The sequence below is a fragment of the Phyllobates terribilis genome, unplaced genomic scaffold (genome assembly GCF_046119375.1).
Source record: "Phyllobates terribilis strain yellow unplaced genomic scaffold, ASM4611937v1 Scaffold_4__5_contigs__length_816908805, whole genome shotgun sequence".
Taxonomy (NCBI): Eukaryota; Metazoa; Chordata; class Amphibia; order Anura; family Dendrobatidae; genus Phyllobates; species Phyllobates terribilis.
This window is the reverse complement of record NW_027362764.1, coordinates 291053751-291079211: the sequence shown is the minus strand read 5'-3', so window position 1 is coordinate 291079211 and position 25461 is coordinate 291053751. Positions and strand designations below refer to the sequence as shown.

At 45.1% G+C, this 25461-nt stretch overlaps 1 protein-coding gene across 2 annotated transcripts in view; it reads right to left on the bottom strand.

Annotated features, from left to right (window-relative positions):
• The window catches only part of MLH1 (mutL homolog 1), a 116984-nt gene that overhangs the window by 58754 nt on the left and 32769 nt on the right, over positions 1–25461 (bottom strand). For both annotated transcript variants that reach the window (XM_073678298.1, XM_073678299.1), the window contains exons 11-12: positions 16197–16350; positions 14688–15055 (exon numbers count right to left, since the gene is read on the bottom strand). In XM_073678298.1, coding sequence (XP_073534399.1) covers positions 14688–15055; positions 16197–16350 — 522 coding nt within the window. The remainder of the gene's footprint in view (positions 1–14687; positions 15056–16196; positions 16351–25461) is intronic.

The following is a 25461-nucleotide window of genomic DNA, read 5'->3' as shown; positions in this document are numbered from 1 at the left end:
AATAATGCACCCTTGTAACAGAGGTCTTCAGGATACCCTCTTCTACAGATTCTTTATTGCACTATAAGAGCGCACATCCAGTGCATTTAAATAATTCATTGCTGTACAGTCATTCCTTAAGGTTAAAAAGAATTAATTCAGATGGTAATTTATGGAGCAGGCAAATGAGTTGAGAAATAGCTTTGTCCAAAAAGTATTCTGAAAACGTTCTGGATGCGGCATTGCGGAGAGTTAGTTCGCCTACTCAATCTATTACTCAAAGATTCCCATACAAAAAAGATGGCGAAAGGGAAAAGGTTTATATTTAATTTTAAGTTTAGTGCCATGGACAAATTCATTAGATCTGCCATTCACAAAAATTGGCATATTTTAGAACAGGACACTGGTTTGACAGATGTCACTACCCGGGGTCCTTTAGTGTCCTGAAGGACATATTGGTGTAGAATAGAGTAACATCAGCTAACAATTGGCTGAATGTGAGGTCCTCTAAAGGTAATTTTAAGTGTGGCAGCTGTAACTTTTGTGTTTCCATCTTACTGACAAGTCCCTAAAGATAGATGATATGAGACATACAGTGAGAGACTATCACCTGTCGCACTAACTATGTGGTGTATATAATTTTGTGCCCGTGTGGCTTTTATTATATAGGAAAACCATAAGGCCCCTTTTTATTCGTTTTCGGGAACACTTTAAATCAATCACTACTAAAAAAGGATCTTAGAGATTGATCCAACATATTTGGGAGCAACATAACGGTAATCCCCGTGTGGTACGGTTTGCAGGCTAGAGAAAGTCCACTTCCCCTAACAGGGAGGCGATTTGCATAAACTCCTTCTAATGAGGGAAGCTAGCTGGATTATGCGCACGATTGGTTTTAATGATAAGTTAGACATGTCTGTGTTTTTATAGTATTGGTGTTTTCAGTGTTTTGTCTGCGTTTTAATAAGCATGTACTAATAGATGTGCTGTGGGTTGTCATGTTGGGATTTTGTAATGTTGGGTGAAACTGTTTTAATGATGTTGTGGAGTGGGTGGTTCTATGGTTTAAAACTTTCTCTTTCGACACTTCCCTTCATACCTAGGGACCCGTAGAAGTGCAAAGGAGCGCGAAACGGGCGTCATAAGACAGGTGATCCACAGCCTTCCACACAACGGATTTTTAATGTAAGAAATAAAGATTTGCCTTTTTTATAGATTGGTGAATGTTACCATTTTTTTCTTCTCTTTCACATGGATTGTTAATTACCTGCTTCATTACGGTAAGCACCTGGTCATCCTGGAGTTGGGTGCCATTCCAGATCCATAATGACTGTGTAGCAGCAGGGGGCAGAGGTACAGCGGTGCCGAATATTTTTTTATTTTTCTGCTGATGGAGCTGTGTGGCGGCTTCTGTTTTGAGGGATAAGATGGTGTTTTCAGTGATATGGATACACTAATTTTATTTACATTCATCTTTTTGATAGCGTTTTATTCCACTTTTTATTCGGTGGTATGATGAGAAAGCATTGTTTCTTGCCCCCCCCCCACTTTTTACGGTGTTCACTGAAGGGGTTGACTAGCGTGCCAGTTTTATAGGTTGGGTTGTTACGGACACGGCGATATCAAATGTTTACTTTTTTTTGTTCATTTTTGTTTTTAGATAAATATACGTATTTATTGGTATAATATTGTTTTCATTTCTCTTAGTCATTTTTTACAAAAAAAATGTTTTTTCACTTTTTTACTTAACCCCTCTATGGGTTTTGTACTCGGATTGCTGTTATAATGCATTGCAATGCACCAGCACCGCAATGCATTATACCTGTCAGTGTTACACTGACATAAACCTCTTAGGCCATGCCCAAGGCACAGTCTCTGTAGGCTTCCGTAGCTGACAGGCCGTCATGTGACCTCCTGCTGTCATGGTAACCACTGGACTCACGTGATGAAGTCACGGTGGCGCCGATCGGACGTTAGAGGGAGCCCCCTCCCTGTCCCTGTTTTCTAAATGCTGCGAATGATATTAATCGTGGCATTTAGGGAGTTGAACAGCCCAGGTCGGTGCAGGCACTGCTCCTGGCAGTGACAGCCAGGTTGTGGCTATCACTTAAGCTGAGCTCCTGGCAGCTATCATGTGGGCACTGTTCCTGTCCCCGCACAATTGCAGAATGTACCAGTACGTCGTATGTTGGGAAGGAGTTAAGGGTAGAAAAATTCAAAGTTTGAAAATGTGAAAGTTTCAAAATTTTCACAAAAATTCTGATCTTTTCACAAATAAGCGTAAAAAATTTTGACCTGAATTTACCACTAACAGAAAGTACAATATGTCACGAAAAACATTCTCAGAGTCAGTGGGATCTGTTGAAGTGTTCCAGAGTTATTACCTCATAAATTGACACTGGGCAGAATTGTAAAAATTGGCTTGGTCACGAATGCGAAAACATGATGGGGGGTGAAAAAGAACCGATCACCATGTAAATGCAGTATAATCTGCAGGCCCCATGTTATAGAGCAGAGGGAGCGGAGTAGATTGATTATATACTTTTGTGAGAACAAAATTTATATAACTTGTGTTTTAATCATTTAATCCTTTCCACATTCTGGGAAGTTCTGTCTATTGAGGCCCCATCAGTGACTGTATAAGTGTGCATACAGAAATAGCTGGGAATTTCTGATAGCACCACCCATTGGACCGAAATTTCAAGAAACCGCAAAGGATTAAATGATTAAAAAAAACAAATGTTATATTGAATATTTTCTCACAAAACGACTCAGTCGACTAAGCTCCTCCGGCTCTATAACATGATGTCTGCAGATTTTCAGAGTGATAGGTTCTTGATGGTATTCAGGAAATGGCCTGTGTCTTAAAAGAGAACCTGACTCCTGCTCCTCCCAATGACATCTAGTATAACTAGAATATTAATAGTCTATACCAGACCTGGGCAACCTGCATAGAGACGCAGGTCAGGTGCATCGCTGTGTGAGCCTGTTTGCCTGCACTCCTCAGTACCTACCCACTGTACTGCCTGAGCCGCACACTCATCTGTCACCAGGTGTTTGCCACCTCATCTGAGAGAAGCATAATGTAGTAAGAGACCCGGATTCCAGTGATGTGTCACTTCGCTTACTGGGTAAAGCAGTTTGAACACAGAGTTCTTAGATACAGTGCCTACAAGTAGTATTCAACCCCCTGCAGATTTAGCTGGTTTGATAAGATGCAAATAAGTTAGAGCCTTCAAACTGCAAACGAGAGTAGGTTTTATGAACAGAAGCATAAATCTTACAAACCAAAAAGTTATGTTGCTCAGTTGAATTTTATTAAATTTTAAACATAAAAGTGTGGGTCAATTATTATACAACCCCTATGTTTAATATTTTGTGGAATAACCCTTGTTTGCAATTACAGCTAATAATCGTCTTTTATAAGACCTGATCAGGCCGGCACAGGTCTGTGGAGTTATCTTGGCCCACTCCTCCATGCAGATCTTCTCCAAGTTATCTAGGTTCTTTGGGTGTCTCATGTGGACTTTATTCTTGAGCTCCTTCCACAAGTTTTCAATTGGGTTAAGGTCAGGAGACTGACTAGGCCACTCCAACACCTTGACTTTTTCCCTCTTGAACCAGGCCTTGGTTTTCTTGGCTGTGTGCTTTGGGTCGTTGTCTTGTTGGAAGATGAAATTACGACCCATCTTAAGATCCTTGATGGAGGAGCGGTGGTTCTTGGCCAAAATCTCCAGGTAGGCCGTGCTATCCATCTTCCCATGGATGCGGACCAGATGGCCAGGCCCCTTGGCAGAGAAACAGCCCCATAGCATGATGCTGCCACCACCATGCTTGACTGTAGGGATGGTATTCTTGGGGTCGTATGCAGTGCCATCCAGTCTCCAAACGTCACGTGTGTGGTTGGCACCAAAGATCTCGATCTTGGTCTCATCAGACCATAGAACCTTGAACCAGTCTGTCTCTGAGTCCTCCAAGTGATCATGAGCAAACTGTAGACGAGCCTTGACATGACGCTTTGAAAGTAAAGGTACCTTACGGGCTCGTCTGGAACGGAGACCATTGGGGTGGAGTACGTTACTTATGGTATTGACTGAAACCAATGTCCCCACTGCCATGAGATCTTCCCGGAGCTCCTTCCTTGTTGTCCTTGGGTTAGCCTTGACTCTTCGGACAAGCCTGGCCTCGGCACGGGAGGACACTTTCAAAGGCTGTCCTGGCCGTGGAAGGCTAACAGTAGTTCCATAAGCCTTCCATTTACGGATGATGCTCCCAACAGTGGAGACAGGTAGGCCCAACTCCTTGGAAAGGGTTTTGTACCCCTTGCCAGCCTTGTGACCCTCCACGATCTTGTCTCTGATGGCCTTGGAATGCTCCTTTGTCTTTCCCATGTTGACCATGTCTGAGTGCTGTTCACAAGTTTGGGGAGGGTCTTAAATAGTCAGAAAAGGCTGGCAAAAGAGATCTTTAATCCATACATGTGAAGCCCATTATTCTTGGTGCCTGAACTACTTCTTAATACTTTTGGGGGACCAAACAGAATTCTTGTGGTTTGAGGGGTTGAATAATAAATGACACTCAATTAACTTTTAACGTTTTTTTAAAAAAAAAAAAAAAATAAATTTGCTGCAGTGCATTTCCCACTTCCAGGCTGATCTACAGTACAAATGTCACAATGCCAAGTTAATTCCGCATGTGTCAACCAGCTAAATCTGCAGGGGGTTGAATACTACTTGTAGGCACTGTATAGCCTGAAGTAGGGCTGAGCTGTCCCCGACCACACCAGGCATTCTGTGTACAATGTCTATAGACAGTGAGCTGCTTATCACAGGAAGGAGGTGGAGTAGGACAACTTGGCACCAGGCAGCAAGATCCAGCAATGATAATGTCTAGTGATAAAATAGTCAATGTAACTAAACAGTACACAGCCTGATGAGTGATACATCGGTGATATCTGTATTTTAATCCCTACCTCATTACTGGCCTCAGATTACAATCACAAAACCGGCTGACTTATTCCCTTTAATGAATCCAGGTTGCCCTGCTTGAGAATTGCATAGTGACGCCCCTGCTATTCTGGATGAGCAGCACATCCTATGGAAGCCCCCACTGCCTGTGAATTAAATCTAAGTCCATGGGAAGCAACCATGTACACAAAGTTGAATCCTCATCATATATCTTTATGCTGTGTGCCCACTATGCGTTTTTAAGCAATTCAGCTACAGAAACGCTTAAAAAACGCTTGGTAGAAGGCCTGCCATGTTCCCCAATGATAATCCGCATAAGATGTGCACATGCTGCGGAAATTTCAGCTGCAGATTATCATTGCGGAAAAATCCGCAGCACTACCAATTATTTTGCGGAAGCGCTGCATTTTCGCCGCCATTGACTTGCATTGGAACGCATGGAATCCGCATCACTGCATCTGTACATGCGGAATCCATGCATTTCAATGTGCGGATGGTACCCGGGTCTGGAGGAGAGGAGACTCTCCTCCGGACCCGGGTACCATAGTACCTGTAAAAAAAAAAAAAAAAAAAAAAAATAATTATACTTACCTTCTGATGGCCCCTGGTGTGCTTGTCTTGGCTTGCCGGCAGCTAGCGGTAGACTAAAGGACCTGCGTTGATGTCATTTAGCCATGTGACGGGTCACATGACCGCTGACGTCGGCAGGTCCTTTAGTCTACTGTGAGCTGCCGGCAAGGCAAGCCAAGCCCAGGATACCGGGGGTCATCATAACGCAAGTATAATATTTTATTTTTTACCATTCTTTCGGTCACACTATATAAATCCATGCCGTTTGCATGGATTTATATAGTGTTACCAAGTTGTCAAGCACTTTTTAAGTGATGCTAAAATCGGTTGGAAAGCACTTGACAACCCGCATGCAAAAATGCATGTGAAGAACGCTTCACATCCGCTTGTCCCTGGCAGGAAAAACGTATGTACAATCCGAAAGCGTTTTTTCTGCCAGGGAGATGCAGAAACGCTCAGGAAAAATCCGTAGCATTTCTGCATCGTGGGCACTTAGCCTTACACTGGGTTTATTTTATTTCTGTATTGGCTGGGTAAAAAGAATTAGGCCACATGCGGATCCATGAATGTGTAGCGCTCGGAGGGTTCGGCCGCTACAGGGGTATTGCACCTCAACCAGAGGTGTGATACTTCACTCCCAGGTAAGGATGGAGTATGGACCAGGGCTCAGTTAGCAGCATACACCACACCCCATTTCCGGGGGACAGCTCTACAGTGCTCCCATTTATATATATATATATATATATATATATGCAGGCACATCTGACTATGTCCCTGGCTGGAGTGGGGAGGGGGGAGGAAAACCCAGTGGTGTAGGAGCAGATAGGGGTTGGTTTCTGGGCATAGGTAGGAGCTCATTGGGTGCTGGTCACCTGAGCTCACACACAGAGGAGGAGGTGGTATATAAGGTGGGCACCATCTTAGTTCAGTGTTCAGTCTGTGAGAAGACAGGGAGCAGAGGCTCTGCAGGAGCTCTGCTCCAGAGCCAGGCCCAGGGACTCGGGCAGGGCGAGAGAGAGAGAGGAGAAAGGAACAGAACAGAAAGAGAAGGAACCAAGAAGTAGAAAGGCTCAGAAACACGAAGGTAGAAGGGACCCTAAGGACCCAGGAGATAACGGATGACTGGTCAGGCAAGAAAAAGGTACCGGATCCTAAGTTGGTGGAGGCAAATAATCCTCAGCCAAGAACCGGAGGTCGTGATCACCTATTGGTGCGACCCCTCGCTAAACCTACTAGGAAGGCACCACATAGAGCCAGGGAAGGTGGCGCCAAGTTCTCCCAGAGAAGGCCCGAGGCAGCTGGACAGAAGTTTGGTCACTGGTGGGGCACGGCCAGAGAAAGGATAGAAGGGAGTCCTGTGCCATACTCTCGAATTGCCTGGGGGTTGACCGAGCCCCTCACCTGGTGGACGCAGCACGGCTCGGGCAGTCCTACCTGTACAGAAGTGACTTGGACAACAACTGTGAGTAAAAGACGCTGGACTGCAACACGTTGTCTCTGTGTTTCTTACCGCGCCAGCACTAACGGTACTGGGACGCCCTGCACCACCACCCCCAGCATTCACCTACACTGCCCTGAGGCTACACTCTTCCCGTGGGGAGTTATCCTATCCCTGTGCTGCATATCTACATCAGCCTCAGCGGTCTGCCTTGCAGCGGCGGTCCTCCCTGACCGCAATCCACGTGTGGCGTAGTCTGACATTAAATCATAGAAACACTGATAAATAGACTGCCACACCATTTGGTCTGAGCACCCTGAGCCACGGGATCGGGTTGCCACTACTACCCCCAGCATCGCACAGAAACCCGGTCCAGGGTACCCCACGGCCAGCTTTTGGCGTAGTCGGCAGGATTGTGACCAACCCGCCACAAACGGGTATTGCGTGCCTGAAGAGAGACTGTTTCGCTGTATTAAAGATGGCGCCCGTCCCAGAAGAACGGACGCCATAATGTGCGCGCCAAAAGATAACAAGAAGCCACCTCCCATCGTGGGCCAGGTCCCAGAATGGCGCCAAAGAAGGAGCCCACCCCCAACAGTCATGAGTGCGGCTGTAGAGATGTCCATCAAGGTGGGGGGGCTGCCCCTGAAAGTGATTGCCAGCAGATTGCCCCAAGACCACCCCCAATGGGGGCGGAAAGAGAAGAAAACTGTGGGGCCGGGTATGGTTTGGATCAGTCTCACCGGACCACACCCGGAGATGGAGAGAGGAGCCAGCTCCAGCACCCTGGCGAGGAGCCTGCTACAGGCCGAATCCCCATGCAGCTTCAAGGAGCTGCTAGCACAACTCCCCAAGGAGGACCCGGAACACATGCGGGCTGCGCTGGAGGAGCTGGACCGGAGGATGGTCCGGGCGCAGTGGGACGTCATCGCCGGGTGGAAGGAGGAGATGGCCCGGCGGGCCATGACCCCGTCGCAAGGGACGCTGCAACCACCCAGCAGCACGCCTGCCTCCGAGGGCGGTGAGAACAGATCAGAGGCCGAGGACGACGCCGCGGAGGAGGCCGCAGCAGCGGAAACAGGTAACGGAGGCGCCCTTACCCCGGGTCCTGGGGCAGTCAACCTGCCCCTGCATCCTGTTGCAGAGCCCGAAGCCCAGGAAACCGTCACTGTCACCGCGCCTCCACCGCTACCAACCGGTCCCCAGGCCGCAGACACAGCCGGCGAGCCCCGCCCCACGCCGTGCCCTCGGACCCCGGGCGCGATCGGAAGACGTCCACGGCAGGCCTGGTCGCAAGGCCGAGTACCTCCGGGCGCCGCTATCCCACCAGCACCCCCTACCTCTACCATACCACCACTGGGCGTGGACCTGTACACCCAACATACGGGTCCGGATGGAGAGCCCTTTATCTGGCCGCCCGGGTGGGTTAATCCTCGGCAAAGGGGAGGCCCGTCCGCAGAGGCCGGAGCCCCGCCTGAGCCCCTCATACCTGCTCCGGAGCCAAGGGAAGTTTCCCAGTCCCCGATGGAGGACGCCCAGTACGAGTGGGACCCGACCGGAGAGGACCTGATCGGGTTCGTACAGGAAACGCGGGCAGCCGCAGCCCGCCGACGGGAGTCCTGCCGCCAGCAGTTGGCGCTGTTCGAGAGGGAGCAGCGAGAGCGGCGCATCAGGCAAGAACAACTACAAGTTCAGAGTGCGGAACAGAAAATGAGAACCCGGCGAGACCCCCGAGCTGCCCGCGGTCCCCGAGCTGCCGGGACGGTTGTCAAATTCCAGATGGAGCACGGCTGGGGTTTCATCAGGGACCCGGACACGATAAGCGACGTGTTCGTGACCCGAAGGGATGTGGAGAGCCACCTGGCAGGTGGTCATCGAGGGTGGGATCTATATCCAGGAGACGTGGTGTCCTACGCCCAACACCAAGGCGTCAAGGGGTGGTACGCCCTACACGTCCACAGAGTAGCAGAGGAGGAAGAGCAACACTACTCTGCCCAAGGATATCAAGAGGGCCCGGATGGGCCTGAAGATTACCAGGAGCAAGGCGCATATGGAGGTCAGCATTCACAGTAAAGTGGAGAAGCGCCAGTGTACATAGTTACCCGTCAGGGTACAGAGACTGTTTTGGGACTGTTTCCAGATTAGAGTGTGGTCCCCGTTGGGATTGATATAGAACTGTTAAAAGTTACCCCCTTTCCTTACCTGGCTGAGGACTGAGAGCAGCCACTCGCCTCTCCCAATCTGGCTGGGGACAGAGCGGCCGTCCCTGTAAATAGCTGCGCTTACTAAAGCGCCCCCTATTGGTTTTATAAAAGGACTGCAACGTCTACCTCAGGAAAAGTTTGCTAGACTTTTGCACCTTTAAGAAAAATGGACACCTGGTCGCAAGTTGCACCGTGGCCAGTGAATCAGAGTTTACTTGAAAATGTTTTATATGAAAAGTTTTATATGCTGCTACATGATAATGAGAATGCTTTATATGACAAAAGAGTTCCGGTAGTATTAACAATATCTAGTAAAAGAAAAATGTTGAAAAAGAGAAAAAAGTGTTTCCCATAAAGGGAATTGAACAATGTCGTCCGTTTTCTCATGTAAAAAGTTATTGAAAAAGTTTTGCATGTCTTGTAAATCAATTGTTTTTGCTCTTTTCCAGCCCGAGGACGTGCTGTGGTTTACCAGGGGGTAATGTAGCGCCCCGAGGGTTCGGCCGCTACAGAGGTATTGCACCTCAACCAGAGGTGTGATATTTCACTCCCAGGTAAGGATGGAGTATGGACCAGGGCTCAGTTAGCTGCATACACCACGCACACCCCATTTCCGGGGGACAGCTCTACAGTGCTCCCATTTATAAATATATGCAGGCACATATGACTACGTCCCTGGCTGGAGTGGGGAGGGGGGAGGAAAACCCAGTGGTGTAGGAGCAGATAGGGGTTGGTTTCTGGGCATAGGTAGGAGCTCATTGGGTGCTGGTCACCTGAGCTCACACACAGAGGAGGAGGTATATAAGGTGGGCACCATCTTAGTTCAGTGTTCAGTCTGTGAGGAGAAGACAGGGAGCAGAGGCTCTGCAGGAGCTCTGCTCCAGAGCCAGGCCCAGGGACTCAGGCAGGGCGAGAGAGAGAGGAGAAAGGAACAGAACAGAAAGAGAAGGAACCAAGAAGTAGAAAGGCTCAGAAACACGAAGGTAGAAGGGACCCTAAGGACCCAGGAGATAACGGGTGACGGGTCAGGCAAGAAAAAGGTACCGGATCCTAAGTTGGTGGAGGCAAATAATCCTCAGCCAAGAACCGGAGGTCGTGATCACCTATTGATGCGACCCCTCGCTAAACCTACTAGGAAGGCACCACATAGGGCCAGGGAAGGTGGCGCCAAGTTCTCCCAGAGAAGGCCCGAGGCAGCTGGACAGAAGTTTGGTTACTGGTGGGGCACGGCCAGAGAAAGGATAGAAGGGAGTCCTGTGCCATACTCTCGAATTGCCTGGGGGTTGACCGAGCCCCTCACCTGGTGGACGCAGCACGGCTCGGGCAGTCCTACCTGTACAGAAGTGACTTAGACAACAAATGTGAGTAAAAGATGCTGGACTGCAACACGTTGTCTCTGTGTTTCTTACCGCGCCAGCACTAACGGTACTGGGACGCCCTGCACCACCACCCCCAGCATTCACCTACACTGCCCTGAGGCTACACTCTTCCCGTGGGGAGTTATCCTATCCCTGTGCTGCATATCTACATCAGCCTCAGCGGTCTGCCTTGCAGCGGCAGTCCTCCCTGACAGCAATCCAGGGGTGGCGTAGTCGGACATTAAATCATAGAAACACTGATAAATAGACTGCCATACCATTTGGTCTGACCACCCTGAGCCACAGGATCGGGTTGCCACTACTACCCCCCAGCATCGCACAGAAGCTCGGTACCCCACGGCCCAGGGGGCGAGTCACATGTTACAGGCGTGGGCAATTAAAATATTGGTGACCTATCCAAAAGAGCTGTATTTCAGCTGAATGTTGGGGTTACTTGGTGTCGGACCCCCATTGGTCTCCTATGGATGACCTATTTTAAAGATAGGCCATCAATAAATGGGTTGTCCAGGCAGATATTACCTGCTAATACATGTTACAATAAAGCTTATTGTAACATGTATACCAATAGCAACTAATCAAATATAATTTACTGATTTTTAAGAAGTGATTAAATTAATTTTGCTTCAATTCACAACAATCCCAATTTCTCAATTGGCCACTTGAAAAAGTTAATTGCCCACCCCTGCTAAATACAACATGAAGAAGTAGTTGTTGAAAGTCTACTAAACTCCACAGATTACTCCACACGTGCCATACGATTCTGCCTCTAGCTCTTATCATATGCTACATGATCATTTCTCTTTTTGGTAACGAATACTACAATCAAACATGAGGGACCATTAAGGCCATGTGCACACTTCGAGTATTTGGTGAGTTTTTTACCTCAGCATTTGTAAGCCAAAACCAGGATAGGAACAATTAGAGGAAAAGTATAATAGAAACTCGTCACCACTTCTGCATTTATCACCCACTCCTGGTTTTGGATTACAAATACAGATGTGAAATACTGACCAAATACTGAACATGTGCACGTGGCCTAACAGGTTCAAACGTAGCACAGACATATGCTAACAGTGACTTGAACCATTTTGAAGAAAAAAATGTATATATCAATTATCTATATAGACACTATGCCTTCTGTTAGCAAAGATACACAATGACATTTTCTACATTTGGAACGGACCCAATGATTCACTTACATCATTATGACTTTTTTCTATGACTTAGAGGGGTTGTCTCAAAGTACATTTTAATTAGTAGATCTTGGGGGAAAAAAAAAAGTTCCCCAATTGGAGGAGTTAATAAAATGTTCCTGTGCTGAGATAATCTTATAAATGTTCCCATGCTGTGTACTGTGTAATGGCTGTGTCTGACCATACAGGGACATGGTCTGATCATACTACATCTCCTGGGCACGGGAGGGGGGGGGACGGACACAAAAGAATATACAGACATTACAGCAGGGAATCACAACTGATCCCTTCAGTAAGGTAAAACATTTCCCTGTCTGTTTAAAAACATGTTTTACTTCACAAAAAGAATCAGCTCTGATCCCGTGCTGTCCTGTCTGTATACTCTTTTGCGTCCTCCCATGGCCAGTAACCGAGGTACATTCAGACCATGTTCCTGCACGGGCAAAGTTTCAGCAGCAACAGTAGTGACATATACAACTCAACAATCCATCAGACTTGATCTGATGGTTAATACATTTCTAGATTGGGGGTACCAACTACTGAGTTGAAAGAGACTCTAGTGTTCTACTCTAACATTCACAGATTCCTAAGAAAGTAGTTTGTTCAAAAGTACCACCTTATAATGCCCAGTATCCATCACAATATAGTAAACATTGGCCCTCCCATACAGATCCTATCCCAGGATTCTGGAGTGCCAAACACTACCCCTCATGAGCTCTATACGTCACCACCTCATCAGTACAGATATAGGGAGCCTGAAACAAACATCAACACATTTCTTGGACACTAGAAAATCCGGTCATCCTCCAATGCCTTAGTTGTTTTAAAGTAATCAAAATCAAACCATATTTTACATCCCCAAACAGGCGTGAGTTGTCCCTTTAAAGGGTACTACATTTGCAATACAAACTATATGATCTACCTCCGTGGTCAACTATATATGGGTGAGACCAAAACATATCCAAGGGAGGATGGTGAGCCACAAGTCCACCATTCATTATGGTAAAATATGGCTCCCCATTTGCTTCCATTTTTCTCAAGCTACACATTCCGCATCAGAACTAAGATTTCAGGTGATAGAACAAGTTCCACACCCACACAGGGGTTTACTTCTTTCTATCTCCTTATTCCTACAGTGGTGGCCAAAAGTATTGGCACCCCTGCAATTCTGTCAGATAATACTCAGTTTCTTCCTGAAAATGAGTGCAATCACAAATTCTTTGGTATCATTATCTTCATTTAATTTGTCTTCAATGAAAAAACACAAAAAGAATTGTCCTAAAGCCAAATTGGATATAATTCCACACCAAACCTAAAAAAGGGGGTGGACAAAAGTATTGGCACGGTTTGAAAAATCATGTGATGCTTCTCTAATTCGTGTAATTAACAGTACCTGTATCTTACCTGTGGCACCTAACAGGTGTTGGCAATAACTAAATCACACTTGCAGCCAGTTAACATGGATTAAAGTTGACTCAACCTCTGTCCTGTGTCCTTGTGTGTACCACATTGAGCATGGAGAAAAGAAAGAAGACCAAAAAACTGTCTGAGGACTTGAGAAACCAAATTGTGAGGAAGCATGAGCAATCTCAAGGCTACAAGTCCATCTCCAAAGACCTGAATGTTCCTGTGACTTCCGTGCGCAGTGTCATCAAGAAGTTTAAAGCCCATGGCACTGTGGCTAACCTCCCTAGATGTGGACGGAAAAGAAAAATTGACGAGAGATTTCAACGCAAGATTGGGTAAAGAACCTCGACTAACATCCAAACAAGTTCAAGCTGCCCTGCAGTCCGAGGGTACAACAGTGTCAGATGAGACAAAAGTAGAGCTTTTTGGCAAAAAGCATCAACATAGAGTGTACAGGAAAAAAAGAGGCATTCAAAGAAAAGAACACGGTCCCTACAGTCAAACATGGCGGAGGTTCCCTGATGTTTTCGGGTTGCTTTGCTGCTTCTGGCACTGGACTGCTTGACCGTGTGCATGGCATTATGAAGTCTGAAGACTACCAACAAATTTTGCAGCATAATGTAGGGCCCAGTGTGAGAAAGCTGGGTCTCCCTCAGATGTCATGGGTCTTCCAGCAGGACAATGACCCAAAACACACTTCCAAAAGCACTATAAAATGGTTTGAGAGAAAGCACTGGAGACTTCTAAGGTGGCCAGCAATGAGTCCAGACCTGAATCCCATAGAACACCTGTGGAGAGATCTCAAAATGGCAGTTTGGAGAAAGCACCCTTCAAATATCAGATACTGAATAGACTGTTAGAATTTGTATTATGGCAAGAAAAAAGCAGCTAACAGTCTATTCAGTAGGACTATCAGCTGTGTATCCACCAGACTTCTGCACAACACAACTGATGGTCCCAACCCCATTTATAAGGCAAGAAATCCCACTTATTAAACCTGACAGGGCACACCTGTGAAGTGAAAACCATTTCCGGTGACTACCTCTTGAAGCTCATCAAGAGAATGCCAAGAGTGTGCAAAGCAGTCATCAAAGCAAAAGGTGGCTACTTTGAGGAACCTAGAATATAAGACATATTTTCAGTTGTTTCACACTTTTTTGTTAAGTATATAATTCCACATGTGTTAATTCATAGTTTTGATGGCTTCAGTGTGAATGTACAATATTCATAGTCATGAAAATACAGAAGAATCTTTAAATGAGAAAGTGTCCAAACTTTTGGTCTGCACTGTGTAATATATATATATATATATATTACACATACATATACAAAACACACAATTTGTGGGATTTGGATTGCCTCCCAACAGGTTCCCTTTCAATTATAAAAGCCAACATATAATACAATGATTTAATGCAGTTGGAGAACAAGAGATAAAGATGTTTTAAATGTGGATTAGACTCAATCACTGGCAGAATATTTTTTATAAAGTCTACAGATAGAGACAATACATTAAAGTAGCCAAAAGAAAATAGTAAATCTGATGTTACCTGGGTGGCACGCCATCTGAAATACTTGCTTCACTTTTTTCATGGTTGTCCGTTTGCATTTCACTTTCTTCAACAGAGGTCACTAAATCAGAAATATCAAGCATATCGAGGTCACATATCGTTTCTTTGGAGCTGCATCCTGGATTGGCTTTTTCTTTTCGCTCTTCAACAACTTCATGGGTTTCTGCAACAGTGCATGACTGATGTTTTGGCACTGGCTGAAGAAAGGCATCCAGCTTCTGCTCCCTGGCATCGGTACGCACCATTTGATGGGCATACACTTTGTCACCGGACTTGAGTGCAGTTGATGTACTGGATGCAGGCTTCACCGCTTCACTAGCCGATATAGATGCTCCAAGTAGTAATGTCTATTCCAAAAGCAAGCAGATCATCTGTTATCCTATCCAAATGACAAGAACAACACTAACTACTATTAACTAAAAAGAACGTTGCAAATATAAGGAAAGAAGCAGCAACCTTTTCCCATCAAAGCCAGTTTTCACCTTCCTTAACCAGGCCAAATTCATCAGATCTGTCACTTTGTGGTAATAACTCTGGAACGCTTCTACAGATCCTAGAGATTCTGAGTTTTTTTTCATGACAAATTGTACTTTATGCTCATGGTCAATTTAGATCAATATGATTTGCGTTTATTAATGAAAATATTTGAACTTTGAATTTTTATGCCCTCATAACAGAGAGGAGATGTGCTAATCCATTTTATACTAAAAAAAAAGTTAAACTATGAGCAGAAGCACCTAATCAGGATGTTCGTCTGCTCCATGAGTTGAATTGTTACTGGCATCTGCGTAACAAAACCTGTGGCGAAGTTGTAAAAAATTGGGGATGTGGACATGGGCATAACTAACATGTTATAACCTTGGCTTATGGTTATTAACTGCTTATCTGGTACCCTGGAGTGTAAAGTACTTGGAAGCACTTTCACCTCATGCCAGACATCTACTTTTGGAAAATGCTGCATGTGCGCACTAAGCTATAATGTTTTTATTTTAATGTTTGTTTTATTTATGCAAGTTAAAAGCCTGTAAACAACTAACAATAGGGTTATTTTTAATTTCTATTCAAATGTTTATATCCATTTCTTCCATGTGAATTTATAAAATGTCTAGGATTGTTTCCAAAGATCCTGCAAATCTTACAGCAAAGTGTAAAGTTAATGTTATAGTTGTATGAAAGTAGTCCCATTAGCCACTAGATGAATAGTAATTTGTCTGAAAGCTTGTTAAAGTGTCATGGAATAGACACACTACTGGGATAATCTCAAGGCATTGACAGGGTGGATAAAATATTTTAATGTAGTCTATGAAATCATTCACATGTTAAAAGATGTCACTCCTGCACTGCAGCAAAGACAAAGCTGACTCGTATATGGCAGCATTAGAGAAAGCACAGCAGTGAGAATATATTGCCAGCAATAAAGCAGAAGCCGGTAACTTGGGAGGGCAGTGAACTGCTGAAAAGAAATCTTACGGCAAACCCTTTAACTACCTGTGTAAAGTAGATCCTGGAAGAGTTTGACCCCAGAAGTTTGCTCTCTACATGTTGCTGAACTCGTTCAATTATACTTTCTTCATGCAGAAAGTGGACTTCATGCTTCGTTGGGTGAACGTTTACATCAACATTCTGTGGAGCTATCTCTAAGCTGTGAAAGATAATAATAAAAAAGGTTAAAGGGAATTTGTCAGCAGGTTATACAATGTAATCTGAGAGCAGAATAATGTAGTGCCAGAGACCCCGATTCCAGTGATGTGTCACTTGCTCATCCGCTTGCTGAAGTTTCAATACAATTAGTTTATCATCAGTAGGAGATTATTACTGCTTGACTAGGTCACGTGCAAGCCAGACCAGCAAATCTGTGTAACCCAGTTTGCTGACAATGTATGGTGTACACAGGGAGCTGCCAATAAGGAGAGTGGGCAGGGTTATACAGGGCTCAGCATTCTGACCACTCTACAACAGACAAAACAGGTATAGTTCAGTAAGTAATACATTGCTGGAATCAGTCTCTCTGCCCCTACATTATGCAACTCTCTCATTCCATAGAAAAAAAAAAATTCTGACAGATTCCCTCTGAGTAAATAATGATTGCAGATATTGACAAAGTCCACACAGGTTTGGTTTTTAATTGTGGGCTTTGTTGGACACTTTGGATGGCATGTAACTGACAGCATTCTTTTCTAGCATCACTATAATACATCATAAAGACATCCAAGTAGAAAAGTTCTTTATTAAATACAATAATTGTAAAAAGTTGTGTGTGGTACATAAAAATGCGATGTGCTCAGAGCAGAAGCAGACACCCTGACAAGTATCCAGCCCAGGGTAGTGAAGGTATTAAAGTGCAAAAAAGTGAAAGTTTCGAAATGTACAAATCCACATGTCCACACATAACAAACTGGCACAGAGAGAGACCCTTTAAAATAGAGTTTATAAAAAGGGGCAGACAGTGCTGCTATGATGCCCCACAGAGGGCCAAAGCCAAGGAGCAAAAAATAGTAACCCTCATACGGTCTAATGCCAAGGTTGTAACTAGAATTGGACTTGTGGAAATATACTTACCCAAAGGCTGGAGACCCCCCAGTGGGATGGAAAGGTGCTGTTGCGGCTTCCCAACGCGCGTTTCGCGTTGACCGTGCTTTGCTTTTTCACCTTCCCTTGAAAAAGCAACGCACGGTATTAAGAACTTTTGATCAGGGTCATTTGGATGTTTTTGGTTGTCATTAACATTTAAAAAGAGAAAACACAGTAGTTTGACAATAAATGGCTTCACCCAACCAATAACCATGAGTGGAGAAAAAGTTTTTTTTGTTATCATTCATATTCTCAGAAACAAGGCCAAGAGAGGAAAAATTCTGCCGGGGTATGGAAACTTTTGAGCACAAGTAAGTGTGTGTGTGTGTGTGTGTGTGTGTGTGTGTGTGTGTGTGTGTTTAATTTTAACATTGAGAGATAGAATAGCCCAAAAAAAAAATCAAGAAAATCACATTGTATAAATGAGATAAATTTATTTGCATTTTGCAGTGAGAAATAAGTATTTGATCCCCTACAAGCCATTATGAGTTCTGGCTCCTACAGACCAGTTAGAAGCTCCTAATCAACTCATTACCTGCATTAAAGACAGCTGTCTTACATAGTCACCTGTATAAAAGACTCCTGTCCACAGACTCAATTAATCAGTCAGACTCTAACCTCTACAACATGGGCAAGACCAAAGAGCTTTCTAAGGAAGTCAGGGACAAAATCATAGACCTGCACAAAGCTGGAATGAGCTACAAAATCATAAGTAAGACGCTGGGTGAGAAGGAGACAACTGTTGGTGCAATAGTAAGAAAATGGAAGAAATACAAAATGACTGTCAATCGACATCAATCTGTGGCACCATGCAAAATCTCACCTCGTGGGGTATCCTTGATCATGGGGAAGGTGAGAGATCAGCCTAAAACTACACGGGGGGGGGGGGGGGAACTTGTTAATGATCTCAAGGCAGCTGGGACCACAGTCACCAAGAAAACCATTGGTAACACATTACGTCTTAAAGGTTTAAAATCCTGCAGTGCCCGCAAGGTCCCCCTGCTCAAGAAGGCACATGTGCAGGCCTGTCTGAAGTTTGCCAATGAACACCTGGATGATTCTGTGAGTCACTGGGAGAAGGTGCTGTGGTCAGATGAGACAAAAATGGAGCTCTTTGTCATTAACTCAACTCGCTGTGTTTGGAGGAAGAGAAATGCTGCCTATGACCCAAAGAACACCGCCCCCAATGTCAAGCATTGAGGTGGAAACATTATGTTTTGGGGGTGTTTTTCTGCAAAGGGCACAGGACTACTTCACCGCATCAATGGGAGAATGGATGGAGCCATGTACCGTAAAATCCTGAGTGACAACCTCCTTCCCTCCACCAGGACATTAAAAATAGGTCGTGGCTGGGTCTTCCAGCAAAACAGTGACCCAAAACATACAGCCAAGGCAACAAAGGAGTGGCTCAAAAAGAAGCACATTAAAGGTCATGGAGTGGCCTAGCCAGTCTCCGGACCTTAATCTCATAGAAAACTTATGGAGGGAGTTGAAGCTCCGAGTTGCCAAGCGACAGCCTCCAAATCTGAATGATTTAGAGATGATCTGCAAAGTGGAGTGGACCAAAAGTCCTCCTGACATGTGCGCAACCCTCATAATCTACAAAAAACATCTGACTGCTGTGCTTGCCAACAAGGGTTTTGTCACCAAGTATTAAATTTATTTGCATTTTGGAAACAACACTTATCTACCGTATTTTTCAGACTATAAGACGCACCGGACCATAAGACGCTCCAAGGTTTTAGAGGAGGAAAATTGAAAAAAAAAAATTGAAGCAAAACATGTTGTCACGATGCACTTAAGGGGGAGCGGGTCTGCTGCTGACACTGGAATAGGGGTAATGCCCCCCAATTCTGATAATATCCCCCCCCTTCCTATTATACGTGGCTCCCATCCCCATCCTGGTATGCATGGCGCCCCTCATCCCTATCCTGGTATGCATGGCACCTCTCCATCCCTATCCTGGTATGCATAGCACCCCTCCATCCCTATCCTGGTATGCATGGCACCCCTCATCCCTATCCTGGTATGCATGGCACCCCTCATCCCTATCTTGGTATGCATGGCACCCCTCATCCCTATCTTGGTATGCATGGCACCCCTCATCCCTATCTTGGTATGCATGGCGCCCCTCATCCCTATCTTGGTATGCATGGCGCCCCTCATCCCTATCTTGGTATGCATGGCGCCCCTCATCCCTATCCTGGTATGCATGGCGCCCCTCATCCCTATCCTGGTATGCATGGCGCCCCTCATCCCTATCCTGGTATGCATGGCGCCCCTCATCCCTATCCTGGTATGCATGGCGCCCCTCATAACTATCCTGGTATGCATGGCGCCCCTCATCCCTATCCTGGTATGCATGGCGCCCCTCATCCCTATCCTGGTATGCATGGCGCCCCTCATCCCTATCCTGGTATGCATGGCGCCCCTCATCCCTATCCTGGTATGCATGGCGCCCCTCATCCCTATCCTGGTATGCATGGCACCCCTCCATCCCTATCCTGGTATGCATGGCACCCCTCATCCCTATCCTGGTATGCATGGCCCCCTTAGCCTTATCCTGGTATGCATGGCACCCCTCCATCCCTGTCCTGGTACGCATGGCACCCCTCATCCCTATCTTGGTATGCATGGCACCCCTCATCCCTATCTTGGTATGCATGGCACCCCTCATCCCTATCTTGGTATGCATGGCACCCCTCATCCCTATCCTGGTATGCATGGCACCCCTCATCCCTATCCTGGTATGCATGGCACCCCTCATCCCTATCCTGATATGCATGGCGCCCCTCATCCCTATCCTGATATGCATGGCGCCCCTCATCCCTATCCTGATATGCATGGCGCCCCTCATCCCTATCCTGATATGCATGGCGCCCCTCATCCCTATCCTGATATGCATGGCGCCCCTCATCCCTATCCTGATATGCATGGCGCCCCTCATCCCTATCCTGATATGCATGGCGCCCCTCATCCCTATCCTGGCATGCATGGCGCCCCTCATCCCTATCCTGGCATGCATGGCGCCCCTCATCCCTATCCTGGCATGCATGGCGCCCCTCATCCCTATCCTGGCATGCATGGCGCCCCTCATCCCTATCCTGGCATGCATGGCGCCCCTCATCCCTATCCTGGTATGCATGGCGCCCCTCATCCCTACCTGGTATGCATGGCGCCCCTCATCCCTATCCTGGTATGCATGGCATCCCTCATCCCTATCCTGGTATGCATGGCACCCCTCATCCCTATCCTGGTATGCATGGCACCCCTCATCCCTATCTTGGTATGCATGGCACCCCTCATCTCTATCCTGGTATGCATGCCACCCTTCATCCTTATCCTGGTATGCATGCCACCCTTCATCCTTATCCTGGTATGCATGGCCCCCTCATCCTTATCCTGGTATGAATGGCACCCCTCATCCTTACCCTGGTATGTACGGCCCCCTCATCCTTACCCTGGTATGTACGGCCCCCTCATCCTTACCCTGGTATGTACGGCCCCCTCATCCTTATCTTAGTATGCATGGTCCCCCAATCCCCATCAGGCTGCACATAAAAAAAAATAAACACTCCTACTCACCTTTCTTCTCTCTCCTCCAGCGCTGCATCCTGTCTGCCCGCACTGATCTCTACATGTGAGCCGCGCATGACGTCACTGCCATGCGCGGCTCACAAGGAGAGATCAGCTGCTGGAAGTCACTGCTCCCCACACCAGAACTGTGTGCGCGGGGAGCAGTGACTTCATGCTTCTTAATAGCCGGCACACAGTGTAGCCGCAGCACGGATCCAGCTATATTGACAAATATTAAGGATAATTATCTCTCCCAACTAGTGCAGGAACCAACGAGAGGGAAGGCCGTGTTGGACTTAATATTGACTAATAGGCCTGATAGAATAACTGAGGTACAGATAGGGGGGCACCTAGGTAATAGCGACCATAATATTATCGATTTCAAAATGCCCTTCAGTAGGGTTATCAATAAGGGAACAACAAAAACATTAAACTTTAGGAGGGCGAAGTTTGATCAGCTGAAAGAAAACCTTCAACTTATTGACTGGGACAAAGTTCTTAATCAAAGGAATACGAATAGTAAATGGGAAACCTTCAAAAGAATTCTGAATACTTAGTGCGAGAGGTATATACCGTATGGGAATAAAAGGGCCAGAAATAAGAGGAAACCAATATGGTTGAACAAGAACGTAAAAGGGGCGTTAAATAGCAAAAAAGAGGCATTCAAGAGATTCAAACAGGAAAACAGTAAGGAGGCACTAATGTGTTACAAGGAAAAAACGAGAACATGTAAAAAACAAATAAAAATAGCGAAGGAGGAAACAGAGAAACGTATTGCTAGGGAAAGTAGATCAAATCCCAAACTGTTCTTTACGTATATAAATAGTAAAAGGATTAAATCGGATAATATTGGACCGATAAAAAGTGATGAAGGCAAAATCATAGAGAAAGATGAGGATAAAGCTAATCTATTAAATAATTTTTTTCCGACAACTTTCACAAAGGAAATAGAACTAACAGGAGAAATGAGAAGTGACAAGCTTAATCCTCCACTAAGTATGACAAATCTAACCCAACTTGGGGTACAGAAACGCCTCAGTAACATTAAAATAAACAAATCACCAGGACCTGATGGCATACACCCACGGGTACTAAGGGAACTAAGTAATGTGATAGACAGACCGTTATATCTTATATTTAAGGACTCTGTTGAGACTGGGTCTGTACCACTTGATTGGCGACAGGCGAATGTAGTGCCAATATTTAAAAAGGGAGCAAAAAGTGACGCCGGACACTATCGGCCGGTGAGTCTGACGTCCGTTGTGGGCAAAATTTTTGAAAGCTTCATTAAAGAGGCAATTACGGAGCATCTTGATGCTAATAATTTATTAACCCCGAACCAACATGGATTCATGAGGAATCGCTCCTGCCAAACAAACCTGATTGACTTCTACGAGGAGGTTAGCTCTCGAGTAGCTCAGGGGGAACCAGTGGATGTCGTGTATCTCGACTTCTCAAAAGCGTTCGATAGCGTGCCACATAATAGGTTGGTATACAAAATGAGAATGATGGGGCTGGGGGAAAATGTTTGCAAGTGGGTAGCTAACTGGCTAAAGGATAGAAGGCAGAGGGTGGTTATAAATGGAATATACTCAGATTGGGTAAGCGTCACTAGTGGGGTACCACAGGGGTCTGTACTAGGCCCATTGTTATTTAATATCTTTATTAACGACATAGTCAACGGGTTAAATAGTAAAATATCAATATTTGCAGATGACACAAAGTTATGTAAAACAATTAATACAAAAGAGGATAGTGCAGACCTACAGAGGGATTTGGATAAGCTGGGTAGGTGGAGCATTAAATGGCAAATGAGGTTTAACGAGGAGAAATGTAAGGTCATACATATGGGAAGGAAAAATGGAAGTCACCAGTACTCACTGAATGGGAAATCATTGGGGAATTCAGAGATGGAGAAGGACTTGGGCATCTTGATTGATAGCAAACTAAATTGGAGTGCCCAAAGTCAGGCCGCTGCTGTAAGGGCAAACAGGGTAATGGGATGTATCAGAAGAGGTATAACTGCAAAGGATGAGAACATTGTTCTTCCACTGTACAAAGCACTGGTCAGACCACACTTGGAATACTGTGCTCAGTTATGGGCCCCAATATATAGAAAGGATATAAATGAGCTTGAAAAGGTACAAAGGAGGGCAACAAAATTAATAAAGGGAATGGAGGGACTGCAATACCCAGAGAGGTTGGCAAAACTAGGACTATTCAGCCTGGAAAAGAGAAGGTTGAGGGGGGACATAATAAATGTGTACAAATAGGTTAGGGGACAGTATAGAGATCTTGCCCGGGATTTGTTCAAAAGGAGGGATATTACGGTAACAAGAGGGCATTCAATAAGACTGGAAGAGAAAAGGTTTCAGCACCAGCATAGGAAGGGGTTCTTTACAGTAAGAGCAGTGAGAATATGGAATTCACTGAGTGAGGAGACGGTAATGTCGGATTCACTACACCAGTTCAAGCGGGGACTGGATGCATTTCTAGATACCAGGCAGATTTCAGCATATACTTAAAAATAGAATAAAATAGAAAGTTGATACAGGGATTTATTCTGACTGCTGGTTTCAGAGTCGGGAGGAAATTTTTCCTCAGGTGAAGATTGGCTAAATCATTTGGGGTTTTTGCCCTCCTCTGGATCAACTGTAGCAATTACAGAACTAACAGGTCGAACTTGATGGACGCAAGTCTTTATTCGGCTTTACAAACTATATGCAACTATATGCGCGTGTATGTATGTGCGTGTGTGTGCGCACACACACACACTTGTGCTTAAGAGTTTACATACAGCGGCAGAATTTTTGCTTTCTTGGCTTTGTTTCAGAGAATATGAATGATAACAAAGAAAACTTTCTCTCCACTCATGGTTATTGGTTGGGTGAAGCCATTTATTGTCAAACTACTGTGTTTTCTCTTTTTAAATCTTTATGACAACCAAATAAATATACGCACGCACGCACGCACGCACGCACGCACGCACGCACGCACACACACACACACACCTTACTAAATTAGATCATCGTGAAAAAGTTAATTTATTTCAGTTCTTCAATACAAAAAGTGAAACTCATTATATAGTCATTACAGAGTGATCTATTTCAAGTGATTATTTCTGTTAAAGTTGATGATTATGGCTTACAGCCAATGAAAACACAAAAGTCATTATCTCAGTAAACTAGAATAATTAACAAAAACACCTGCAAAGGCTTCCTAAGCATTTAAAAAGGTCGCTTAGTCTGTTTCAGTAGGCTCTACAATCATTGGGAAGGCGGCTGACTTGACAGATGTCCAGAAGGCAGTCATTGACACTAAATAAATGCAAAGTAAATTTTGCATTTTATTTGGAAATCAAGGTCCCAGAGTCTGGAGGAAGAGAGGAGAGGCACACAATCCAAGCTGCTTGAGGTCTAGTGTCAAGTTTCCACAATCAGTGATGGTTTGGGGAGCCATGTCATCTGCTTGTGTAGGTCCACTGTGTTTTATCGAGACCAAACTCAGTGCAGCTGTCTACCAGGAAATTTTAGAGCACTTCATGCTTTCCTCTGCAGACAAGCTTTTTGGAGATGGAAATTTCATTCTCCAGCAGGACTTGGCACCTGTCCACACTGCCAAAAGTACCAATACATGGTTTAAAAACAACAGTATCACTGTGCTTGATTGGCCAGCAAACTCGCCTGACCATAACCCCATAGAGAATCTATGGGGTATTGTCAAGAGGAAGATGAGAGACACCATACCCAACAATGCAGACGAGCTGAAGGCTGCTATCAAAGCAACCTGGGCTTCCATAACACCTCAGCAGTGCCACAGGCTGATCGCCTCCATGCCACGCCGCATTGATGCAGTAATTGATGCAAAAGGAGCCCCGACCAAGTATTGAGTGCATTTACTGAACATACATTTCAGTAGGCCAACATTTCGGATTTTAAAAACATTTTTCAACCTGTTGTTATAAAGTATTCTAATTTACTGAGATAACGACTTTTGTGTTTTCATTGGCTGTAAGCCATAATCATCAACATTAACAGAAATAAACACTTGAAATAGATCACTCTATTTGTAATGACTATATAATATAGGAGTTTCACTTTTTGTATTGAAGAACTGAAATAAAAATCAACTTTTTGTTTTTTAATTTAGTGAGATACACCTGTATGTGTATAGGTATACATTCCCTGACAGAAGTTATGTCGCTTATCCATGTTATGTAAATAAAAGCTTATAACCTGACATTAAATTCATCCATTGGTTTTATAAAATACTCTTTTGAAAGCTGAAACCCTCCCAAATTTGGTTTAGGTTAAGAATATAAATTGGCATCAATGCTGAAATATTGATCATTTAATGAACACCGAATGGTCAGATTTTGGCAAGACAAAAGTTTTGTCGCCTGGTCATATAATGCACCCAATCCTAGTTTACATCCTCACCAGTGCTCAGTAAATGATCAGTTAATTAGTGGGTGTGTATAAAAAGAAACCCAGCACCCCAGACCTTCACTTGAACTGCAACTTGAACTCTGACAACATGCCAAAAATCCACCCTGCGACCAAAGCCTTGATTATCAAGAGACTGAAGACCAGATCCACTGCAGAGG